At 45.8% G+C, this 21855-nt stretch overlaps 1 protein-coding gene across 2 annotated transcripts; it reads right to left on the reverse strand.

Moving 5' to 3' along the window:
• Nucleotides 1-1751: 1751 nt before the first annotated feature.
• Nucleotides 1752-21849, reverse strand: GPR139 (G protein-coupled receptor 139). Of its 2 annotated transcripts, none has more exons than XM_031605476.2 (2): nt 21676-21849; nt 1752-7495 (listed from the first exon to the last, which is right to left on the reverse strand). In XM_031605476.2, the coding sequence occupies exons 1-2, from the start codon at nt 21794-21796 to the stop codon at nt 6561-6563; spliced, it is 1056 nt and encodes a 351-aa protein (XP_031461336.1). In that variant the 5' UTR covers nt 21797-21849; the 3' UTR covers nt 1752-6560. The 2 variants fall into 2 exon arrangements, with proteins under 2 accessions (XP_031461336.1, XP_090007555.1); XM_090151429.1 differs by lacking the exon at nt 21676-21849 and adding an exon at nt 8559-10727.
• Between the last annotated feature and the right edge of the window lie 6 nt (nt 21850-21855).

Consider the following 21855-nt stretch of genomic DNA (forward strand, 5'->3'; position numbering starts at 1 on the left):
ACCCTTAGGGAACTGGGGCTCTGTCTCTGCCAGGCGCAGACAGCGAACAAATCCTACATATTGCATCGCTCACCCTTTGTTTTTCAGAGCCTGGTTGGGGTTCTTAGCCAGGGCTGGGTTGTTCCTGCTTACATTGTGTGCCCTCAGTGCTGCAGCTAGAAAAGGAGGCAACGCAGGCAATTCCTCCAGCATGCTTATCCCTTCCTTGAAACTGCCTGCAACTCAGGTAGGTTTCTATTGCAGAACAAAGCAGATAAAACAAAGCAAAACAAAAAGGAGGAAAAGTCCCATAGTGAATGGTTGTTGTTTTTTGTTTGTTTGTTTTCCCATTAAGGGATTTGGGGGGTTCTCTTAAAAACACACAGGTTAAAATCAGGGCATGGCTTTTGCTCAATGCTGATGTAAGCAGTGCTGACAACACACAGTTTTGCTGTATCCCTGTGTAATTTTGGTGTAGTTTGGTCCCCACTGTCCTGAGACCCCAGGCAGCCAGAGACTCTGATGGATTTCATCAGTAGCTCCCCTTTGGACTTTTATCATTTCCTATCTCAGAAACAACACTACCAGAAGTCAGTGCTGTCTGTACCTGCCAGGATTGCTGGGGGTTCAAGTTGCTACCCTTCCTCACCAGCAGCCCTGCGAGAGCACTGCCTTGGTGCCTTGATTCTTGTTTGGCAAAACGGGCAGCAAAAATGCCCCTGCTCTGCTTTGTGTGTGCCTGGGCTGCACGGTGCTCCTGTATCAGACAGCAGGAGGTGCTGCTCTCAGCTGACGCCTTCGTTACTGCAGTGCTACAGCCAATTAATCTTCTGCCCATAATATTCAATAGCATATGTCTAGCAGGCTTGGCGTAGAAGAAGCTGAGTGAGGAATGCATGGAGCAGGGTTTCCAGCCTGTCTGTGAGGCAGGAAGACACAAGCTTTTAATTTTTTTTTACACTATTTTGTAATTACAATAAATGTTTATGTTGCTTTGGTCCACCGTGGCAGGCCAATAGTAAATTCGTTTCTGATGCCTATTTGTTACAAAGGCTGGAGCCTCTCAACCCCCTTGTTGTGTCTGGCAGCTCCCAGGGATTAATTGCATGCTGTCAGAAAGGCAGCTCCAGCAAATCCAGCCCCAGCTTGCTAATAGTGGGATTATTATTTAACAGTTCAAGTCAGTGTGTGGCTGCTTTTTATTCGACTCTGCTTAGCGGGCTTAAAGAGGTTTTCAAAGAACTGAGCAGCTGAAGCAGAAGTCACTGCGTGTTCAATGGGGAATCCATTAGCGGTAGTTGCTGCAACCCACCCGCTGGCTCCTGGCTCACTGATGAGCAGCTCCCTGCTCTTGTACTGGGGGGAATGGGCTCAAGGGGGCACAACTGCAGCCCTTGGGGTCCTACAGAACTGTGCAGGCACCCAGGGAAGGGTGGCAGCATGGGGCTGCATGGCCCCAATACATCTCGATGCTGTCTCACGACTCTGTTCACAAAGCCATTGAGCTCCACTTAAAACCACTGAGGTAATTTGTGTTCTGGGTGGGCTTTTATAGACCTCCCTGCTTTGGTGGAAGTCCATCACCACTTACTCTTGTTCCAGCTCTGTTTATCATTGTCATTTCTGGCTGCCGCTATTTATCCCTTGATATAAATGTATATTCCAGACAAGGTCTTGCAAAATAGAATGAATACTATTCTGACTCTTTACAATGTCTTTGTGATTTAATTCTGGGCTTTTTTTTCAGCTGCTTTCTGTTGGTGACTCATCATCGTTCCAGCCCAGCTGGCATAACTGGGTTCTTAGTTGTTTCTGATTGCTGAGGCTTTATAGGAAACATATTGGCAAGCAAGTGGAGGGTCCTGTTTATTACTATTGAAATCATCCCATTTTTATCACTTGAATCTTCAAGGTCACCCAGTTCTTACATGAAATACCTTTCCTTCTGCCCTCCACCAGCAGTATGATGCCGTTTCATAATCTCTGCATTTCATCAGTACCTCTCATGCTGCAGCTGTTAATGAAGACGCTGAGGCTGGCGGGTCCCAGGCTCCCTCCTTGGGGAACAACTCACGATGCTGCCCCTCCACCACCTCCCCTTTCCCATTGACTCATCTAGGCTTCCTCCACATGCCATCCCCTGAGGTCCTCACTTGGTTTATCAAGATGTTCTTCTGGGAAATAAAACCTTAATCACAGATACAGTGTTTTTATATTTCAAATGAATTTAACCTGTGGTCACTTGAGCTAAAATTATTTCCTGACTATTAGGCAAGAAAATTAAATTGAAGACACTGTTCTTTCTTTTTGTCCGGGTTACCTGTGAGGTGTTGAGCTGCCAGAGGCCCTTCCTGCGTCAGGTGGCCCAGCAGGCTCCAAGCCATGCTCCCATGGCTCTGGGGATGGGATACAGCTGCTCAAGCAAGAAGCCTGTGCCTTATGCTAAAGGGTAGCGTGTTCTCTCTAGTGCTTTGTATTTTACACTCCAGGTGGTGCCCAGCCCATAGAACACACAGACATGGGGCATCCCCCAGGCGTGTGGATTGGGAAGATTTCCTATTTTGGAATCCATTTTTTCTCCCCAGTTTGAACCAAAGTGCTATTTGTCCCATTTCCTCCAGCTCTCATAACAAATGCAGCCTAACTGCAGGGAAGTTTATGCCTTTAGTTTTGTCACTTACCAATGCTGGGACTTAGGTTTATGCCTTTTGCTCTTCTGGACCCAGTTTTCTGCATATTTCATCACTTTCAGTGACTGCTAACAGCAGCCCAGCTTCTTGATGTCACATTCACTTTGGTCAGGTTTCAACGATCTCTGCAGGTCAAACCTTCCTCTGGTGTTAGAGACAGGGATCTGCTGACTTCAACAGCTGACCCTAACTCACAGCAGTTGAGACTTCAGCTTACAAGGAAAATTGGGTGAGTAATGATGTATCTTGTACTTCAGATTTTTTATTCCAACAATGAGTGAACACTCATAACGCAACGCTGTATTTTATTGAGTAACTGTTGCAAGGATCAGTCTTATCTGCAGCGTAGTATAACTATCTAGAAATCCAAAGTATGTAATAAGAACCTATAACTCAAACATAACAGCCCCAAACACTGTAAGAAGTTATGCACCATTTCATAATTTATTATAATACAAACAAGCCCATCAAACACAATATGTTTACTTATGAAAATATCAATATTCACAATTTAAATAGGTGATAAGTCTCATAATTTTATATATCAGTAACTCATCTAAAAAGTATTTTGTTCCTAGCTGTGGTCTTGAAGGAAATATTACCTACATGTAATTGTAAAACTGTCCATTCACAGTTTATTTTTTATAGTTGTTGATACTTGAAATAGAAATTGAGTACAAAGGACCACCTCCAGAACAAAGATGATTTTGTCTCCAGGATGTTTTTTTCCCTAAATAATGAAACTTTATGTGCTCAGTTAATTTTTTTACTACTGTAAAATTAGGAGGTATGAACAACACAGCAAGACATTGGCTAGTTAGCAACAGTCATTGCAAGATGCTCCACAAAACCAAAAAATAAGGCAAGTATTATCAACAGCAGCTCTCATATGCAGACCAAAAAAAGTCAAGGCTTTATTATCCAAACCAGACTCTAACAAGGCTTCAAACATCTGTTAACAAGATACGGCTTGATCCAAAGCCCTCCTAAATTGATGGGGATTGGAGAAACCAACCACAAAAGCCTCATACAATCTTCTCTTTGACTTCAAGGGGCTTTGGAAGTAAGCTCTTAGAGCCCTAAATTATCAGAAATAAGATGACCACTGTACGTGAAAATTGCACCAAGTCATTTCTAAAGTGATACGGGAACAGGTTAGGAGTTGTTTTTTTGAAATGAAGTTACAGCCATTTAATGAGTTATTCTTAGTTGGAAATAAATATAGATGCAAAAAAAAAAAAAAAAAAAAATTTTTAAATATGGGAACTTACAAAAATACTTCATTAGGACAGGAAAAAGTGAGATGATTCTGCCAGTTTGCAGGAAAACCATTATGTTACAAAAACTGGTAAATCACACCATGTGTATGGCAGCATATGCCATGCACCTAATTCAGTTTTTTTTAATAAATAAAAGCCCTAAATATTCACTATTTTCTGTAAGGTTACTGTTATATTAAGCAGAATAGTGAATATGTCGTATAAATATTTTTTCAATAGATACATTCTCAAAAATGAATTACTTATCTATATAGATATTGCACTTCAGACTCATTCACATGTAACTCAGACTAGCATTCCTCATAACAAATTTAGCATAAAAATAAGTTATAAATACAGTTTTTTCTCCAAAATGAGACATACAGTACCTTTTCCATAGGTAACTTTGGTTACTATCAACAGACACATAAAGAACAGAGAGAGATTTCTGAGTAAGGTAGAAGGCATGACCACAAGACTATTTATGTAAAACACTAGTAAAGGGAGGAGTAATTTTAACCTTGCTGTGATAAATACAGCAAGGCTGAGCATCCCTTTTATGCTTTATTATTGCAAGTAAGTGTGATATTTTGTTGAGATTACAGGGACAAACAGGCCGGAATATGAGGAGGCTCTTCATTTCCCTTTGAATCAGTGGAGATTTGGGCTTGCAGCATTCCTTTGGCAAGGGACAGCTTTCGCTCTGCCAGCTGTGCCCCTCTCCTTGCACACCAGCACGGTCCTTGGGGTGCTGCAACTCTTGGCAGAGCAGCGCTGAGCATCTCACCCAGCCCGATGGCTCTGCTGATGGGGAGCAGTGGGCAGCACCTGCTCACCAAGGCGCTGGGCCCATCCAACCTGAGTAGTCCGACCTTTCCTGAGAAAGCCCTTCTGCACCTCAGCCAGCCATTGCATGCGGCCCCACTCTTCATGGTTTGTGCCTTCTGCTGCCATTTCCTCCCAAGATGTGCTTGGGTTTGGGATAGGTTTTGGTCTTGCAGGATGCCAGCAGGAGTAGGTATGTAGTTGCATGGCAGAAGGAAACCAGGCTGTTGTCCTCAGCAGGACTTCTGCAGACTTGGTATTTTTTAGGATGTGTTTGTGCACCAAAGCTGAGCCACCCACGGGTTTTAGAGGGATGTTTTCAACCCTCAGATCCCACTGAAGCAGAACAGACTGGATCCTTTTTTGGGAACCTCACTGTAGTAGTCCCAGATGCACCATGAGCTCCCCGCTCGTAATGGAGGTGGGCACAGACACAAACACTGCTAGCACCGGGCTGTGTTTTGTTTGCAGTTACTGAGAGGCTGCTGTGTTCACTGACCAAATTGTGCTTGTGTTCACCATGCAAGGAAGTCTGCTCACACATTCAGTAAGGCTGTATTAAACACCCAATATCTAAGTAAAAAAGCTGGGGTACATGATTCTGAGAGCCCATATGCCAAGATCTGAAAATGAGACAAAGTAAAAGAAACGCACTTTAAGCCTTTCTGTAAATCTCTTCCCATTTTCTAGACCCAGCATTGCTGTGAAGCTTTTTTTGAGTGTAAAGAAACAGAAATTAAGCTACTTTAAATAAGGTAAATATTTGAAACTAATCTATGTTTTCACTGCCGTAGGGTATTCAATGGATTTATTGGATTTCTTTCACAAATAGTCTTTTAACAATTGAATGGCAAATCTGCAATAGGAATAGCATAATCTGTCAGGAGAAAATCTCAGGTTAAGATTTTATATATATAATCCCTAAAGGCCTGAACATGGGGGATAACTGAGAATCTTCACTGATTAACGAGGGAAGTGAGGGCTGTAATCAATCAAAACCTTGCAGGACCAGCTTCAGTGGGAGCTCAGCATCAGGCAGGATTTGGCCTCGCACTTGAGAGTCTTCAAATACCGTAATTGAAATAGCGGGGACAATACACTGCCTTTGTTCTTGGCTCTAGAAACCTCCCTCTGTCAAGCTCCCCTGTCTTGGTCGTGTCTTAAATTACTTAAAACATACGAAGGTTGGCAGCTTGCAGGATTGCTTTCCACGCCAAGGCTGTAACAGGTCAAATAGCAGTCCTTGAGCCCTGCTCAGATGAACCAAAAGGGCCTTGTCATAGTCTGTGCCTCACGGCCAGCCTGCCAAAAGGTCTTGACAGCAAATCTGTGTGGCGGTATTTTATGTCAGAGAGAACACATCTGTTTTGGCAAGGGCACATAACAGAAATGGCACCCTCCACAGTACGTAAAAGCATCAATTTGCTCTTTTGATGGTGAACTACACGATCAAGTAAGACTTTGCTGTTTCTGAAAAGTAATTAACTATTGCAGCTTCCCCCCTCAAAAGGCTTTGGACTGCACTGGTGTTTGGATGCAAAACGTTTGAGTGCAAAACTGAACACTAACACTTGAACTCTGAAGCATATTCAAAATGCTGTGTAGAAGATGGAGGCATTTGCCTTCACATTTCTGCTCCTAAAATCAAGTGCTCTGATTCCCTCCCAACAGTCCCATCTGCCCTCAGCCTCCCAGGGAAATGAAATCAGATGACCACTCTTTAAAACAGCCACTTCAGCAGATTACATCCTGAAGATGTAACCACTTGTAAAGAACTTTCACCCAGAAACTCCAATTATTGCCCTCTTCATGGTGATATTTTTATAGGCTTTCCATTCTTATCATACTGGTAAACAAGCATTTTGATGCAATGAGAGTTGGCTGGGGAAATCCAAGGACTGCTTGTTATTGAAAAGTTATGGTTTGTATAGAATTGCACAGGTTGCTTCTGACACTTAAAGAAGGCTTTCAGTGTGGCACCTGCCATTGTGCGAAATCTTTTGCTAATAAAACAGTAGAGGAAGAAATTAATTGCAGTGTTCAGCAATGCTAGCATATTGGCAATGTCCGACACAATATGTACCACCCAGCTGTTGTTTATAGGCGATACGTAGAGGTGATACAGTATCATGATTATTCTTGGTGCCCAGAGAATGGCAAAAATAGAAGTTATAGTAAACAAAATGGCTGTGGTTTTCCCTGTGGAGTACCCTCGCAGTCGGAAATTGCTCTTTCGTCGCAGCTTGTACACGATGATCGAATTAAGTATGAAGAAGATGGAGCAGGGCACTAAGTAAACAGTAAAGCAGTGGATCCAGATGAGGACGTGATGCACTGATGTGCTTATGTAGTCTTCAATCCAGATATTGGGCCACCAGTAGTAGGGAATGCTGGTCAAAAAGCAGGTGATGTAAACACTTACAATGACTTTTCGAGTACGAGCAGGGTAAGAGACTGTATGATACTTAAGTGGATGGCACACAGCTATGTACCTATCAATTGTTAGTGGAACCGTAATCCAAATGGATGTGTGGATGGAAGAAAATTCCAATACCTCTATTATTTTGTCCAGTACCTGAGGCATCTGTTTGTTTAAGATGAAATCTTCCAAGAGAAAGTCAACAAAGACAATGAAGAAGAGAACGAGGATGTCAGCAGCAGCTAGGGCTAGAAGATAGTTGTAGGAGGACTTCTGCCTGCGAGCCACCAGCTGGGAGAGGATGATGACTGTCAGGATGTTTGCTGTGGAGACAAAAACACAGTTAGGCCTTTAAGATGTGACATCAGCTATTCTGAGCGCTTACTTGGAGCAGCATCTATGTTCGAGCACTTGGCAACATGACCTTTATTAAAATCTGAGAAACCAAAAGGGAGCATCTGTGGCACTGAGAGGAGCAAGTGGCCCTGCTCCCAGCTGTGTGTCACACTGTCACTTGGTGACCCTGCACTCCAGGAAAAGGGACAGAAAGTTGGTCTCTTCAGTCCCTGCATGGGGTTAGGTGATGTCCAGCAGCCCTCTGCCACCTCCCTGGTGCAGATGTAGAAGCAGAGCTGTGGCTCTGCTGCTACTCTCTGGGTGCCCCACAGGCCCCAAAGGAGCAACCCGAGCAGGGGGCTGGGACAGCCAGCCATGCTCAGCAAGGATGAGGGCACAGCAAGGCTGTTCTGCTGAGGAGATGGCTGGGGTACAACAGCAGCTATCCTCCTGCTGCCCTGCCCAGGCTAGCCCTGCAGCAACACTGCTTACACATGGGATCCCAATCGAGCAAAGGATTCCCAGGACAACATGTGTCTCAGCTGCTCCCAAAAGCTGGAGGTATTCTGCAAGGCCTTGAGATGTTCCCAGCTATGCCCAGGATGCCTGACCCACTCTCCTACAGATGGGTTCTGACAAAATGTCTCTCTCCCCACCACTGAAATAAAGACCTGCCTGCTTAGCCACAGCTGCTCTTCAGAAGTCCTTCCCAGTTTACAAGGTCTTTTTAATCTGGAGTGGTACAGCCAAGTCTTTAAGGAAATCCTGCTGCTCAAGTCAGACATGATGGATGTTCTGGCTCAGCACAAATGTAAACATCCCTGAGCGTCCTGAGAATCTTTCTGCTTGCAACTATCTGGCTGCAACACAGACCCATCACCTAAATTGTACCTGGAAATACTGCATGACACTTAAATAACATTGTGGTGAAGTGCTAGAATATCTTGTCTTTGCTGTTTTCACTGGCTGGTTTGCTTCAGACTTCCAAAGCTGTGATTCAGCTTAAAAGTACTTTAGTAGCTGGTTGAAAAGAGACTGTAAAATAGGCACCTGTATGTAAGTGCTCTACAGAGGGCTCAATCCTACAGCCCCTGGCCCTGCAGAGCTCCCCACAGTGGGAAGGTCTTGCAGTCCTTGAAAGCTTTGCTGGAGCACTAATGTATAGCCAAACTTTTACTGCTTGCTCACGTTTGGTAGAAATTACTGTATAGTATTGAATCAGGAAAGAAAAAGCTGTAATTCCTCCTAGATGCATGGCTGGAATGAGACAGCCACGACTGTTCTCATCAGAAGTTTAAATCGCTAGCCTAGAATACCTGAAGCTGTGCTTAAAAATCAGAGCGCTGCTGGCATACTGTATAACAAACTGCCAAATGTTTGTATTTGACATTTTCATAAGTGCTCCATAAATCACATCTTCTGTGCATTCAGTGCTTCAAACATTTCTGCCAGTTTTGATGGATTTCCCAAAACAAATCAACAATAACTGTAAAGATTCCTTCACATTAGACAAAAAGGAAGTTAAAAGCACCAAGGTAGCGATCTCAGATGTCCCACAACTGAAACACACACTTTTAAAAAACTGTTTTACTCGAATCTAGGTAAAAATTCCTCTTTCATAAATGTCTTCAAAACTTGCTTTCTGGGAGCTTATTTCTGCTGTCAGGGAAATGAACTGCAGCAGAGTGAATGATCTTGAGTAATAGCCCTTGTAAGTGTCAACTATTTTTGTATTACCTGAATTGATTAATTTTGTATCTTGGAACAAAACTGAAGCGAACATGACAGCCAATGGAATCATTCTCTAGGTTAAATATATATACTTACATAATCTACCCAACAATATATAATCTGCAATCACCTTTTGGGGGAATTTGTATGATTCTGCCCTCTTTTACCAGGAATGCAACCTCATGATTTTAGCTCAGAGTGGACGTGGGAGTGACACACTCAGAACCATGGCACCATTTTTCACTTCCTTGCTTAAATAATGCCTCTGTTGTGCCTGCTGATCATTGAATCACAGAAGAACTTACATTGGAGGGGACCTTAAAGATCATCTACCTCCATCTGTACTCCTGCTCCATCCACTAACTGCCCCAGCCCCCTAAAGGCCCTTATGATAGCCCTCGTGCTTCTCTCAGAATCTTCATTGCTGCCAGCCTGATGAGCCCTAAAGGGTAAAATGAGTAATGTACTGTCAAGGAAATCCTCAAGTCAAAGCATTTACCTTGACAGTGCCAGTCACTGTTGGCTTTGGTGAGCCAGGATGAATAGCTTGGCTTCACTTGGATATGACTCATGGTGTTCACCTCCTCTTTAATCCTTGGATTTGTTTCACTGCAGCAGCAGCAGCTGGAGCTAGCACACAGCAAGGAGAACAGCTGGGGACTTTGGCCCCTGCAGGTAAATATGGCCACTTGGGCAGAGAGCTCCTGCAGGGATGCTGAAGCTGTGCCCAGTCCCCATGGCATTTGCCCTTTTTGGAGTCCTGCTGCTTGGTCCTATCTCCTCCCTTTTTCCTACAGGAACAGATTTATAAACAGCCCTTTCCTCCATCCCTTCTCCCTCCACCATTCACAGGGTTCCCAGAAGTGGCAGTAACAGAGTGTACTGAAATGCAAGTTCAACACCAGCAAGCTTTGCATGGTGAGCCGGATTAGAAAATTGATCTGACAAAGTACATGCAAGCTTTGTCCAATTTTTCTGCAAGGGTTATGGTATCTTGTATTGAAAATGCTTTCCCTGGGATCACATTAGTGCTTTTCTGGCTGGATGATATGAAATATAATAACATCATTAACTTTGTGAAAACAGATATACAGTAGGGTGCAGCAGAAAACTGCCTGTATCACAGCACCTTAGGTTTGGGAGTATTTGTCCTGTGCAGCCTGGGTAGGGAAAGCAAGGAAAAGCTATGGAAAAGTCTCAGTCAGTCCTTCACCTGTTTCCTCAGTAGTGATAAGATGGTCTTTGGTATGTCCTCAAACACTGTTTAATGCTCAGTAAAACAAGAAAGGAATGGGAATGCTGTTCCGTGTGAACTGTGCCCTTGTTCCTGGTGACTCCTGGATGCCTGCATGGTACCCTGCGAGTTCTCCTGTGGGCAAAGATGACCCACTGGGGGCAAAAAGGCATGGATAAGCATATAGGACAGAGAACACATTTTAACTGTGTTTACACTAATTCTTGTCCTAATGTTGTAGTCAAAAGTGAGGGCAATAGGATAATGATGAATATATAAAAACATCTCTTTATTATAATATATATACTGCTACAGCTGCTGGAAGGGTCAGTGACCCTAAACTGTCCTGGACAGTAGCGTCCATTTCTTGCAGTATTGTTTTCCAGGTACTAAGTAGTTCAGGTCATCTGGATTTCAGAAAGATTGCTCACAGTGTTGGGAGTTCATTATGAGAAGACAGATGGGAATTTATGCCAGCGTTGCTTTTTGCAGTGCAGTATTTTGAATTTAAAAATATCTAGTTGAGAATCAAGGCTTGATTAGGGACTGACTGGCTAAAGCCTCAAGAGATGTCACTAGCAGATGATGAGAAGCAATTGTCAGAAATGGTGGAGTCTCAGTGCCTTCCCTTCCATCATGAGGATCTGTTGCCTTTGAAATACAGCACGTGAAGGTCTCTGACACCCAAACACCATCAATCTGCACTGCAGACCCCTACTTCTCACCTAGGTTTGGGTTTGCTCCCCACACCAACAGCTGCCTTGCTGAGTCCCCTGCAGAGCCTGGGCAGCCTCCTCAAAGCTCTGCCTGTGACCTAAAGGCACAACATTTTCCACAGCTTCTTCTGTTGTGGATTACAGCCATAGATCAAGTGGCATCTAACCATAGCTTCTGTGGGGAATTCACACAATTCCTTCCATAGCCTATTATCGCCACATGTGAGCTTAAGCAGGAGCAATTTTATCTGTCAAAAGAAGAAATAGGCATGTTCCTTGGCTTTGTTTTTTTTTTTATGGAGAGCATTTTGCATGCACACAGCAGTTGTGCAGTGAAACAGCCCTCACAAGTAGAAGTGCTGCTGTGTTGTGAATAAGGCCTGCTGCGTGGTTCAGCAGTTCACTGTCATAAACCACCTAAATGAAGTAGCTATGAGGGTCAGTTACTGAACGTGATAAACATTAGGTCACTGGATCTAATGGACACCTTTTACCAAACGCAGTTGTTGCTAGGATCCCTACGAATCGCCGTGCAATGTAAGAAAGTACCGGCCATGCATTAGCCACCTGACTGGCACACAGAGAGACTATTTATGAACACAAAATTCTAAGTTGCTTTGAAAAATACGTGAGCCACCCCTCCTTCACAGATTTAGAAATGGTGAGACTTTAGATGACAGCACATTACAAATATATGCTGAAAAAAAGTGACTCTTTTGCCTTGGTGGGAAGAGATGGCTTCCTCTGGGCCAGGAGGCAATATTAAAATGTAAACATGCACAGTGCTCGGCAGGCTGACCTGAGCACGGTTACCAACACAGCCATGTGCCAGTGGTTACCAGAGCTGAGAGGCGGACAGCACTCAGCCTTTACTTTGTGCAGCAGCTCTCGAGGGACACTGATGACAATGGGAAGAAATCATTTTAAAAGACAAATGCTGCAGCGATGTAAGCATCTGTTAATTGGAGCTGTTGGCTGTGGCCAGCTAGATGTCTTAAAATGAAATCTGCATCTCATCGGTTGTTAGAGGAGATAGAGCAGCTTGGTGTTTTTCTCTTGCAGCCAGCATGGGTTGAGTGGAGTTCAACCTTAGCGCATCAGCAGATGGGAACAATCTTTTGAGAAAGGCTCTTGGGAGATCTGTGCTCAGAAGCCCCATGTGCACAGACAGGCTGCAGGGCCAAAGTGAGAGCGCTGGTTGAGTTACCAAGCGTCTGCTCTGCTGCCCAGCACAGCCCAGGCTCTCCTGCACAGCAGAGGACAGAGCAGCAGCCAGGGACGATGCAGCATTGCCTTGTCCTTAGAAGTCACAGGTGAATTAATGCATCATGGTCACCAGCCCGGCTCCGACAGTGAAATCTAGCTTCCGGGGCCATTTTTTTCCCTGACAGCATTTATTAGCTGAGGCACCTCTGGGGAAGAACACTGAATGGTGCACTCTTCTCAAAAGCTGGCGTTGGCCATAATTGGGTCATTGAGGCCAGAGAAAGATTTTAACCAAGCCAAGAGCACTTCCTCTGCTGTTCAAGGGCACAGATGCTGTAATGGTGCGGAGACGCCGGTGGCGAGTGTTCATTCTGAGCTTTGCAAACCACTCAGGCTTGTTAAGTGCAGTAACTTGTTTGGCAGACAGGAGTAATTGTATCACATTGCTTTTGGCTTTCCTAAAGAGTTGGAGTAGGCTTTTGCTCGTATATCCATAACATAGAACACTGTTTGCAATATGAAAACTGCCAGAAGGAAGAGTAGAATAAGCCTCCATGGAGGCCCAGCAGACATGTTATGTCAGAGATCTGGCTGTCCTCTTGCTTGTCCTTCCCCTCTTCATCTGTCTGAGGGGTCTGCCTCTAATTCACTGCCTTGGGGCCAGAACATGACTTCCATGCCTTGGTCTTTCTCTCCAATCTCCAGAACAGCATCATTAGCCATTCCCAAGCAGGGACAATCTCTCACTGACAGTTCTGAGGACCACCCCTTCTCCTTTCCCTGCATCTGCTGCTGACCCCAGGGACACAGCAGCACGGTTCCAGAAAAGGCACTGAAGATGGGTCTGATAATGTGGTTCTGTTCTCAGAGCTGTAATGCTAAGTCTAAAACATCTCACTGACACACAACAAAGCATACTTACGTACTTTCTTTCAGAGAACTAGCTTTTCACGCATTCCAAAAGCACAGATAGAAATGCAAATACAAGGGCTGCTCTGAAAGTAATGCATCCTGATTCATTATGTTGGCCCGCGGCATCAGGGTGGATGTTGGTGGGATGGAAGTGGAGGTTGAATCTTCCCATCAATATTCCATTTTGTTGCTGTGTGACAGAGGGGCAGAAGTCTCATATGGAAGTGTGGGTGAAGCAAAGGGATATCACTGAATTCCTCCACACACAAAAAATGACACCCACTGACATTCATCAACAGTTGCTGGATGTCTATGGAGACCAAACTGTGGTTGCTGCCACAGAGGGGTGGGTGGTGACAGTGGCAATGGACCACCTCTGCTGGTGCAGATTTGTATGAACACTGCATGCAGCTCTCCTACATTGCTGGTGAAAATGCACAGCTAATGGTGGTGATCGTTGATGGTGCTATTGTGCTCTTTGTACCGGTTGTGGTTTCCATGGTAATAAATAGGAGGCATTACTTTTAGAGTGATGTCTGTATTTTCCTCACCTAACTGTGGACTGACACATCTGCTTAAGGAGAAACCTTTTCTGCTACCTCTAAGGCAGCAGAGAAAAGAGGTATTACGATGAGGTGGGAGTGGGGAAATTTTGAGCACTGTCCAATAATATTTTCAGGAAAATTTTACAGAACAGATGGACAATCCAATGACCATTTTTCCTCTTCCTGTTCACTGGATTTCAAAGGGCAAATCTACTCTATTGGCTGTTGATAAGTTTGACCCAAATATGTGGAGAAAAAAATCTGTCTCTGCTGAAATCAAGGGAGTTTTGCCATTTATTTCCAAGTGACGTGTGTAGTAACAAGCCTCACAGGTGTTAAGCTGCTCCGCATTTATGAGAATTTTGAATCAATACTGAGACAGGATAGGCAAGAATATGCCCTTTCCTGCATTGGGTCTTGTCACGGAATTAACTAGATCAGTTTATGCCCGTGACAGGGGGCAGTAGGCCCCTGCCCTCCCCACCCCCCGCCTGGCCCCACAAAATGGGAAGGAAGGGGGAAAAGGAAAAAAACAGCGGCAACAATCTATGGAGGTAAACTTATTTTACTAATTATGATATTAGAATGCAAAACAATACAATATAATACAATCTAATTGAAATTGAGACTAATAAATCAAATAAGATATGAGAGTTCCCGAGACCGAGTCAAACCTGAAAAAGCTTGGAACGGCTAGGAAAGCACCTCCAGCACCCACTGCCAGGCAGTATCTGACCCGGAAGGGTCAGATCCCGTGACTTCTGTAATGTATAGGGATAGGTACGTAGAATTAGAGCATTAACACTTTAATTCCAGTACATGGTGTTTTGATGTGGAATATTGAAAATCAAATAAAAAAAAAAACAAAACCATGACAGGTCTGCAGTGCAGAAAGCCTCTAATGACCTTAATGTTCTCTACATGGATCCTTTCTTAGAGGCAAGAAAGGATAAAGATACAAATGTCTAAAACTTGCATCTCAACATCTAGCCTCACATCATGCTACTAGAGCAGAAAAGCTTTTTAATGGAAATTGGTGCTGGGAGGAGAAAAAGCAATCTGCAATATAATGCAGAAATCATAAAAGGGATTTGGTTATTCATGTGACGTAGCTGGACAGACTGAGATTTTCTAGGCAATCTGAGTGTCTCATTTGGCAGGTGTCTGTGGCTTCCGAATGTGGGCTGTCAGCAAAATGTTAGAGGTCTCAAGCTGAGTAACTTGAGCATGAGGATGACAAAACCACCCTATCCTTTTGATATTGAACATCAGAGCATAGAGGTAGGTTGCAAAGGTATGCGATGGGATAGCTACAATGGAGGAAGGGCAATATCATGAATTCTTTACTAAACATGAATAATTAAAAGCATTTTACCTTTGATTGTGGTTTGGCTAAAAACAAAGTCTTCCTGAAACATTAGCTAACAAAACAGGAGTTCATGTCTGCAAACCCCATGGCTGAGCTTTCTCAGAGGCAATGCCAACTTCAGGCAATAAGCAGGGATTTGCAGGCTACGTAAAGCCATAGCAGTTAGGCTTTATTTCCCCACTGAGCAAATAGTGCATCCACTCTAGATACATCGCTCTTCAGCGTGCCAGTCTGGACAGTGAACAAAACATGTGGAACAAACGTTTGTGAAACATCCTAGTTGGAAGGAAATGGCTGAAAGGTGATTTGTCTTAAAACCAAGAGCAACCACTCATACACCTGTTAACTGAGAAAATGGAAAGTTAAATGACAGTACATTCCAGGAGCTCTCTGTTTCAGGTGATACAAAAGAACAATTTCAGTGAAAAAATCTGTTCAGTGTGTTGATAGGCAGGCTTACCTCCTCTTTCATGTGAAGAAAACTCATTTCAAGAGAGAAAACTCCTTTTGGCCTTCTTCCACACTACTGATCCCAGTCCTACTTAGCTGCCTCTGCACAACCATACTGCCATCCTGGGAAACAACTCAGTACGATCGTCCTTTATCTGGCCACCCCAAACAGCACAGGCAGAGCTCCTGACTTTGAGGTTTAAGATCTCGACATCTGTATGCATCTCTAGTGTGAAGAATGAAAATGGAATTGTGTGCCAGTTCTCCTGAGCTCAAGAGGTTAACTTTGGTTTTGCTTCTTTTCTTTGTGTCTCGAAGTTAATGGGAAAAGAGATTAAAGGCTGGAAAAGACCACCTGAAACCAAAAGCCTTTGTGCCTAGGGATTGTTTTGTACCTGGAGTGTGAATGCAGAGAGAGCATCAGGTCAGGAAATCTCTTTTGTTTGTCTGCCTACAATAAATTGTTTTGACGTATGTGATTGAAGGCCTTCTCCTGCTGGTTTGTGTCTGCTGATTCACCCCCATTTTACTGAGGGGAGCAGAAAGAGGAGGAGGAGAGAACTAAGTAATGGGATGGATGGAGAACAGCAGGATATCAGACTGCCTAGTGCTTTTGAATGGCTTGGCTTCTTAACAACTGGGGGCTCTGCATTACCCACCTGCAGGGAAAACTGGCTGTGCTCTCTCTTTTTATCACCACTGCGAGGAAAAATCTCCTTAGGAGATCTTCCTTCCTAATCCATTTTAGCACAACCATGCAAGGTTGTGCACTTCATAGTCTACTGAGCCTCCCCAGTATCGTACCTCGTTATCATTTCAGCCCTGACAGTGTTGTTCCCTAGCAATACGCGTAACAAACCAAAGTTAACAGTTGTATCAAGCCCTCTTTTGCATTAGGAAGGGTTCTGCCACACGCTTCCTTTCAGGCTGCTTTAAGTGGACACAGTCTCCAGACATACTGACCAAATGAAACAGCTCCCATCTGTATGCTTTGCTGGCACCACTTCTGAGCAGGAACACTGTAATTAATCTATTCTTTCCTTAAAGATAAAGCATTCATTTTACATTAGGAAGTGACACATTTTAAGCATATTAGCAGGACTTTTGTTCCACTCTGTCCACTAATGCTCCTGTTACCATGCTTTGCTTGCATTGACAGCTGAGATAAAGTTCTGCCAATTAGCTCTTCTTTAAGCAGAATGCAGTGTACTGGCTTTGGGTCCAATTCAGATTTTAAGTCAAAGACAGTACCAACTTTGAATAGAACGGCCTCGGAGGGTTCAGTTCTTATTTATTGTGTGAAGTCTATCTAATGAGTGACAGCAGAAGTGCTGGTTTTTCAAGGTCATAACTCTGCATATAACGATTCTTCCACTCATATTTTCAGATCTTCCTTTCATGCTTCTATAGTTCAGGTGTACTGTTATGAGAAAACCTATTTATTTGGGTGTTGGAAATGCTCTCTTTAATCAGAAACCTGTACTGCATTTGCAGACTACACTAGGCAGTGGATGGCAGGAATCCAAAAGGGGTCAGACACGCCAGTAAGTGTGCTGTATGCACACCTTCCTGCTGCCTGCTGTGGTCTCTAGTGGCTTTGACCTGCCATGTGAGTCACCTGCAGATATTGCCACCTGCCTCTCCTCCTACTCCTCATACTAACTGGGTTGTGTCTGTAAGTACAGAGAGCAAACAGCTTCAGCTCTTGTTCCTCCAACACTGCCACATAGCAGAGGGAGCTGGGCTGGGCTGCCAGAATGCTCAGCTTCATCTGTTTGGTCCAGAGACACCACTACCCCACCTCTACCCCTTCTTCCTTCCTTTGCATGGTCACATCACTTCCTATTCTTCGCCCTTAGCCTCATCATCTGGTAAAGCACCATCCAGGTGCCCTCTATGCACTCTCTCCCCTTTTCCACTTCACCAGTGGCAACAACATCAAGGCAATGCACAGCTGCTTCTCTCACCACCCCCTCCTTCTGTCTCTGGTGCTTTCTCTGCATAAATTGTTCGTTCTCTCTTGAATTGCTCTCTCTGTTTGCTTCCACTTCCCTCCTCAAATGGTCCCAGAAGTCAGCCAGCTTGTAACGACCTAGGCAAGTGCCATGTACCAGCTATGCCTATGCCTGCAGTGTATACAAAAACTTAGTATAAGATGCAAACCTTTCACCATGCTCAGACAGGGCACGGTCCTCAGATCAGGGATGCTCAGCTCACCAGCAACATCTGCCATGCCAGGACAGTTACCCTAGCCTGCACATCTACTTATTCCAAGATGCACATGGGAAGAAGGCTACAGACAGACCAGTTCTTCCTCATTTCTCTTTTCCTTAGACTACACTTCAGCTTGAACAGGTGCAGTGCAAATGTTACACACCTGTGTGTCACTCTGACCCCCTAGGAAGCATGTGGCTTGCTATGTGAGGACAGCTGGTCTGTCATCTGTTAGGTAAAAGGTCCCTAAGGTGCAGCCTTTCCTTGACAGTGTCAAAAGGTTAGGGTTCCCGATGAGTCTATGAACTCCTCTAGGCTACAACTACAGCTTCTCTCCCGCTGCATGCAGCCCACTGAGTGTGCTCTGTCTGGAGCTGGGGTTTAAATGTCCCTATCTCTGGGACACCCTGTTCAGCAGCAGGTCTGACACAAAAGCTACCCTTGGAGGTACCCATCTGCCAAGTGTGTGCAGGCTGCTTTCCTAGCCTTGCAAAGTCCTCAATCTGCATTTAAATCAGTTTTAAGCAGAAGACTAAAGCAGGAGTAAAAGAAACATCTGGGGCCTGGGCTCCCCAAGCAAAAAGTTTGGAGTGGTATTTCCCTAGAGCACCTGTGCAAGTCTTACCTCCCAAGGATGGTGTGAGCCTGTATTTTATGCCACTATTGGGAGGAGGAAACCCCAGGAAGCATGATCAGGCCTGGCCTGACCTCAGAAATGCTGCCGCTCCATCCTTTCAGCAATACACACGATACCCCCAGAGGGGAAGGCAATTACATGCAAGGCAATTCTGCTGCTGCTGCACCTCTTCACGAAGCAGGCAGCTCTGCTGGTCCTGGGCTGCCCTGCTGGGCTGCCTTTGGTGGCACTGTCACTGCAAAAGCTCCTCGGTGCAGCTGCTTCATGCAGTTCTCACTAGCGGACGTAGACTGAGAGTGGATACAGACTGAGAGCAGATACTTGTTGCTTCCTCACCTTTCCAGACTCTTTGATTGAATCCAAGCAATTTCTCCCCTCCCCCATGCCTCCGTTAAGCCTTCCTGCAGCCCTTCTTCCCTCCCAGGTACCAGGAGCTGCTTCAGAGGTCCTCCACCACTGCCAGCAGAGGTGAGCACAGGGATGGCAGAGCGGGGGCTGCAGAACAGCTCTCTGCAAGCTGTAACACCTGCCCCTCTCTCGTCAGTGCTGCCTCTCTGCTCCTCAAGGACAAAAGGACTTCACCTTCCTCTCTTTTGCCTCTACCTTTATCAGACTTTCTGGAGCCTGGTTGAACAGAGAGGGAGAGCCACTGCTGAGAAAAGGATCTGCCCAGATGTCTGGGTTACACAAGCAAGGGAAATGATGCTTTCTCTGCATACACAATCAGGCCCAACATAGCCTAGCCTCAAAGTGGATTGCTGAGTTTGTGAGATTTCTTCTCATCAGTCTTTTCCATGACTGAAGGCAAGGAATTAACCATTTCCTTTTCAGAAAATGTGCTGCACTTGAGCACAAGACCCTAAACAACATCTCTCTCAAATTCACGGCATCCCACAAAGCTAATTGCTCAGACCCCACCAACTTCAGGGCTCTTTGTCTAACAGCAAATATGTTACCTCTATAATTTCCTAATGTAAAAAAATTGAAGAGTGGCTTCAAATAACAAGATGAAGAACTCTTTTATCAGTGTTCTCATCACATTCCATGTCCTCAAGGAAGCTTGGCCATATGAGTCCTCTCCTAACTGTACCCAACTAGTTTCCCTCTCTGTGCAGTCTCAGGATGAGCATTCTGAGTTTCTCATGCATGCACATACCGTGCATTTTCTCAGCATCCTGTCCACGTAACCATGTTTTCAGGTTTCACTGTCAGCATTGTCCTCAAACACGCACAGAACAAGCTGACACACTGACAACCTGGTGTGAAGCCACTGAACTCAGCAGTGCTACACCACCAAATGCTTTGGACAGTCCTGTTAAAGGCAATTGCTTGCGCCACTGCCGTAATCAAATGGATGAGAGGTGCCCATGGCCAGGCTGGATGGGGCCTTGGACTGCCTGATCTGGTGGGGAGCAGTCATCCCACAGCAGGGAGGGACTGTGGGGGGCAATCCAAGCCATTCTGTGCTTCTATGAAGTGGATGTCTAAGTTCTTGAGAAATGCATGCCACCACTGGTACTTTAGATCGTTCATCAGTTTTAACCAGTTCTTAGAATGAGAGCATTAGGTCTGTGATTACAACATGGTATTCTGAGGGGTGCAAGTAATCTGCAAAATCAAGTGACTTTTCTTGTCTGTGCATGTAAGATTTTGCCCCATTAAAGAGAAATACAAAGGCAAGCTTAGCCACATATGTTTTCATGACACCTTCTTCATACAATCATAAAGGTTGGAAAAGACCATCCAGTCTAACCATCCACCCACCACCAATATTGCCCACTAAACTATGCCCCAAAGTACCACATCCATATGTTTGTGGACCCCTTCAGGGGCAGTGACTCTGTCACCCCTCTGGGCATCCTGTTTCCATGCATCACTGCTCCTCCTGAAAATAAGTATTTCCTAACATCCAACCTGATATCACTGGATAATCTTGAGAGTCTTGGCCAGTTCCTGCAGGAGAGATATTGAGATTGAAGCCTGTCATTACTGAGGAAACCCAAACAGCTCCCAGGGGATGAATGAGGAGAGAACAACCTCATCCCTCCAGGTCTGGGCTGAGTTCACCAATGCAGTGCAGCATAGACACCTTCCGACGCCCCATGTGTTTTGGGGGTGAACACAGGACTTCACTTTCCAGATTTCTGAACTATTAGCCAGTCTGCAAAATTTAATTATAAGCCAGGAAGAAAAAAGGAACAACACACAAAGAGCATCAATTCATATGCAGAGCAGTAATTGCATATGCACTGCTCACAGACAGGCTTCCCTTCACATCAAATTAAAAATTTTTCTGTGAATTAATTGCTTGAAGAATGTTATTTTCTAAGCCAGAGGAACTAAGGTGAACAAAACACCCAGAAGTTGACGGACGCTTCCGAACTCTGCCGTACTGTGCCGATTGCGTCCCGCTTCACCCTGATACCGCCGACAGCTCCAGCCCTCCCCCGACTTCTTCTGTCCTTGGGATCACCGCTGCTCTCCGAGGGCCGGAGGTGCCGCAGCCCGAGCAGCCCCCGCAGCCCCTCCGGGAGGAGGGCGCTGCTCGGAGCTCGGCTCGGCCGGGACGGGGATGCCGATGCGATGCTCGCTGGCACCTGCAGCGGTGTTCGCCCCAAGCCTGAAACTTCCCTTCCCCCTCACCTCGTTCTCTTTTTCTCGCGGTCTGCCTTCCCCAGCACCTCTGCACTGTCTTTGTCCTCTTGTTAAGTGAGAAACCCCACCGAGGACCGCACAACGGGGCTTCCTGCACAGCCCTGCGCCCAGAGACCCCCGGGCGGATCCTTCCACGACCCCGTGGGGCGCAGACCCCAAACCCGATCCCCTCGGTCCCCTCCGCTCCGCCGCCCCGTTCGGAGCGCTCCGTCCGTCCGAGCTCTGCCGGCCGTCCCCAGGGGCGGCCCCGGGGTCGCGCTCCCATCGCTGCCGGCAGGGCGGGAAGCGGGCGGGGACGGCGCGCTCTCGTTTTTCGGACCGCTTCACTTCCAACGGCCGAACGGATGACGGCAGAAAGTTGGGGACGGGCTGCGTGCCGGGCGGGACGGCGCCGCGAGGGCACAGCGGCGATCCGCTCGCGGCGCCCGGGAGCGGAGCAACAGCCCGGCGGGAGCCGCTTTCCCGCAGCCCGTCGCCGGGGCTCGGCGCGGCACTCACCTGGCAGCCCGAGGCAGAGCAGCAGGCTGTAGTAGACGACGGGCGCGTACCCCAAGCCACAGCCATAGCGGTGGTGCGGCACCAGGGAGCCGTTGTGGAGGTGGAGGTGGTTGTGCTCCATGGACCTGCTGTCCCCTCGGCCGCGCCGCCGGCGCTCGCACCGCCGCCCCGGCCGCGCCG

The sequence above is a fragment of the Phasianus colchicus genome, chromosome 16 (genome assembly GCF_987193195.1).
Source record: "Phasianus colchicus chromosome 16, bPhaCol1.hap1.1, whole genome shotgun sequence".
Taxonomy (NCBI): Eukaryota; Metazoa; Chordata; class Aves; order Galliformes; family Phasianidae; genus Phasianus; species Phasianus colchicus.

Bases quoted from the DNA above. Each gene is read 5' to 3' on its own strand.
- GPR139 (XM_090151429.1), bottom strand. From the start codon at position 8,763: ATGCATCTAGGAGGAATTACAGCTTTTTCTTTCCTGATTCAATACTAT. The intron at 7,496-8,558 runs GTGCCTATTTTA...TTGTCTCCACAG, and splicing joins TGTAGAGCACTTACATACAG to CAAACATCCTGACAGTCATC.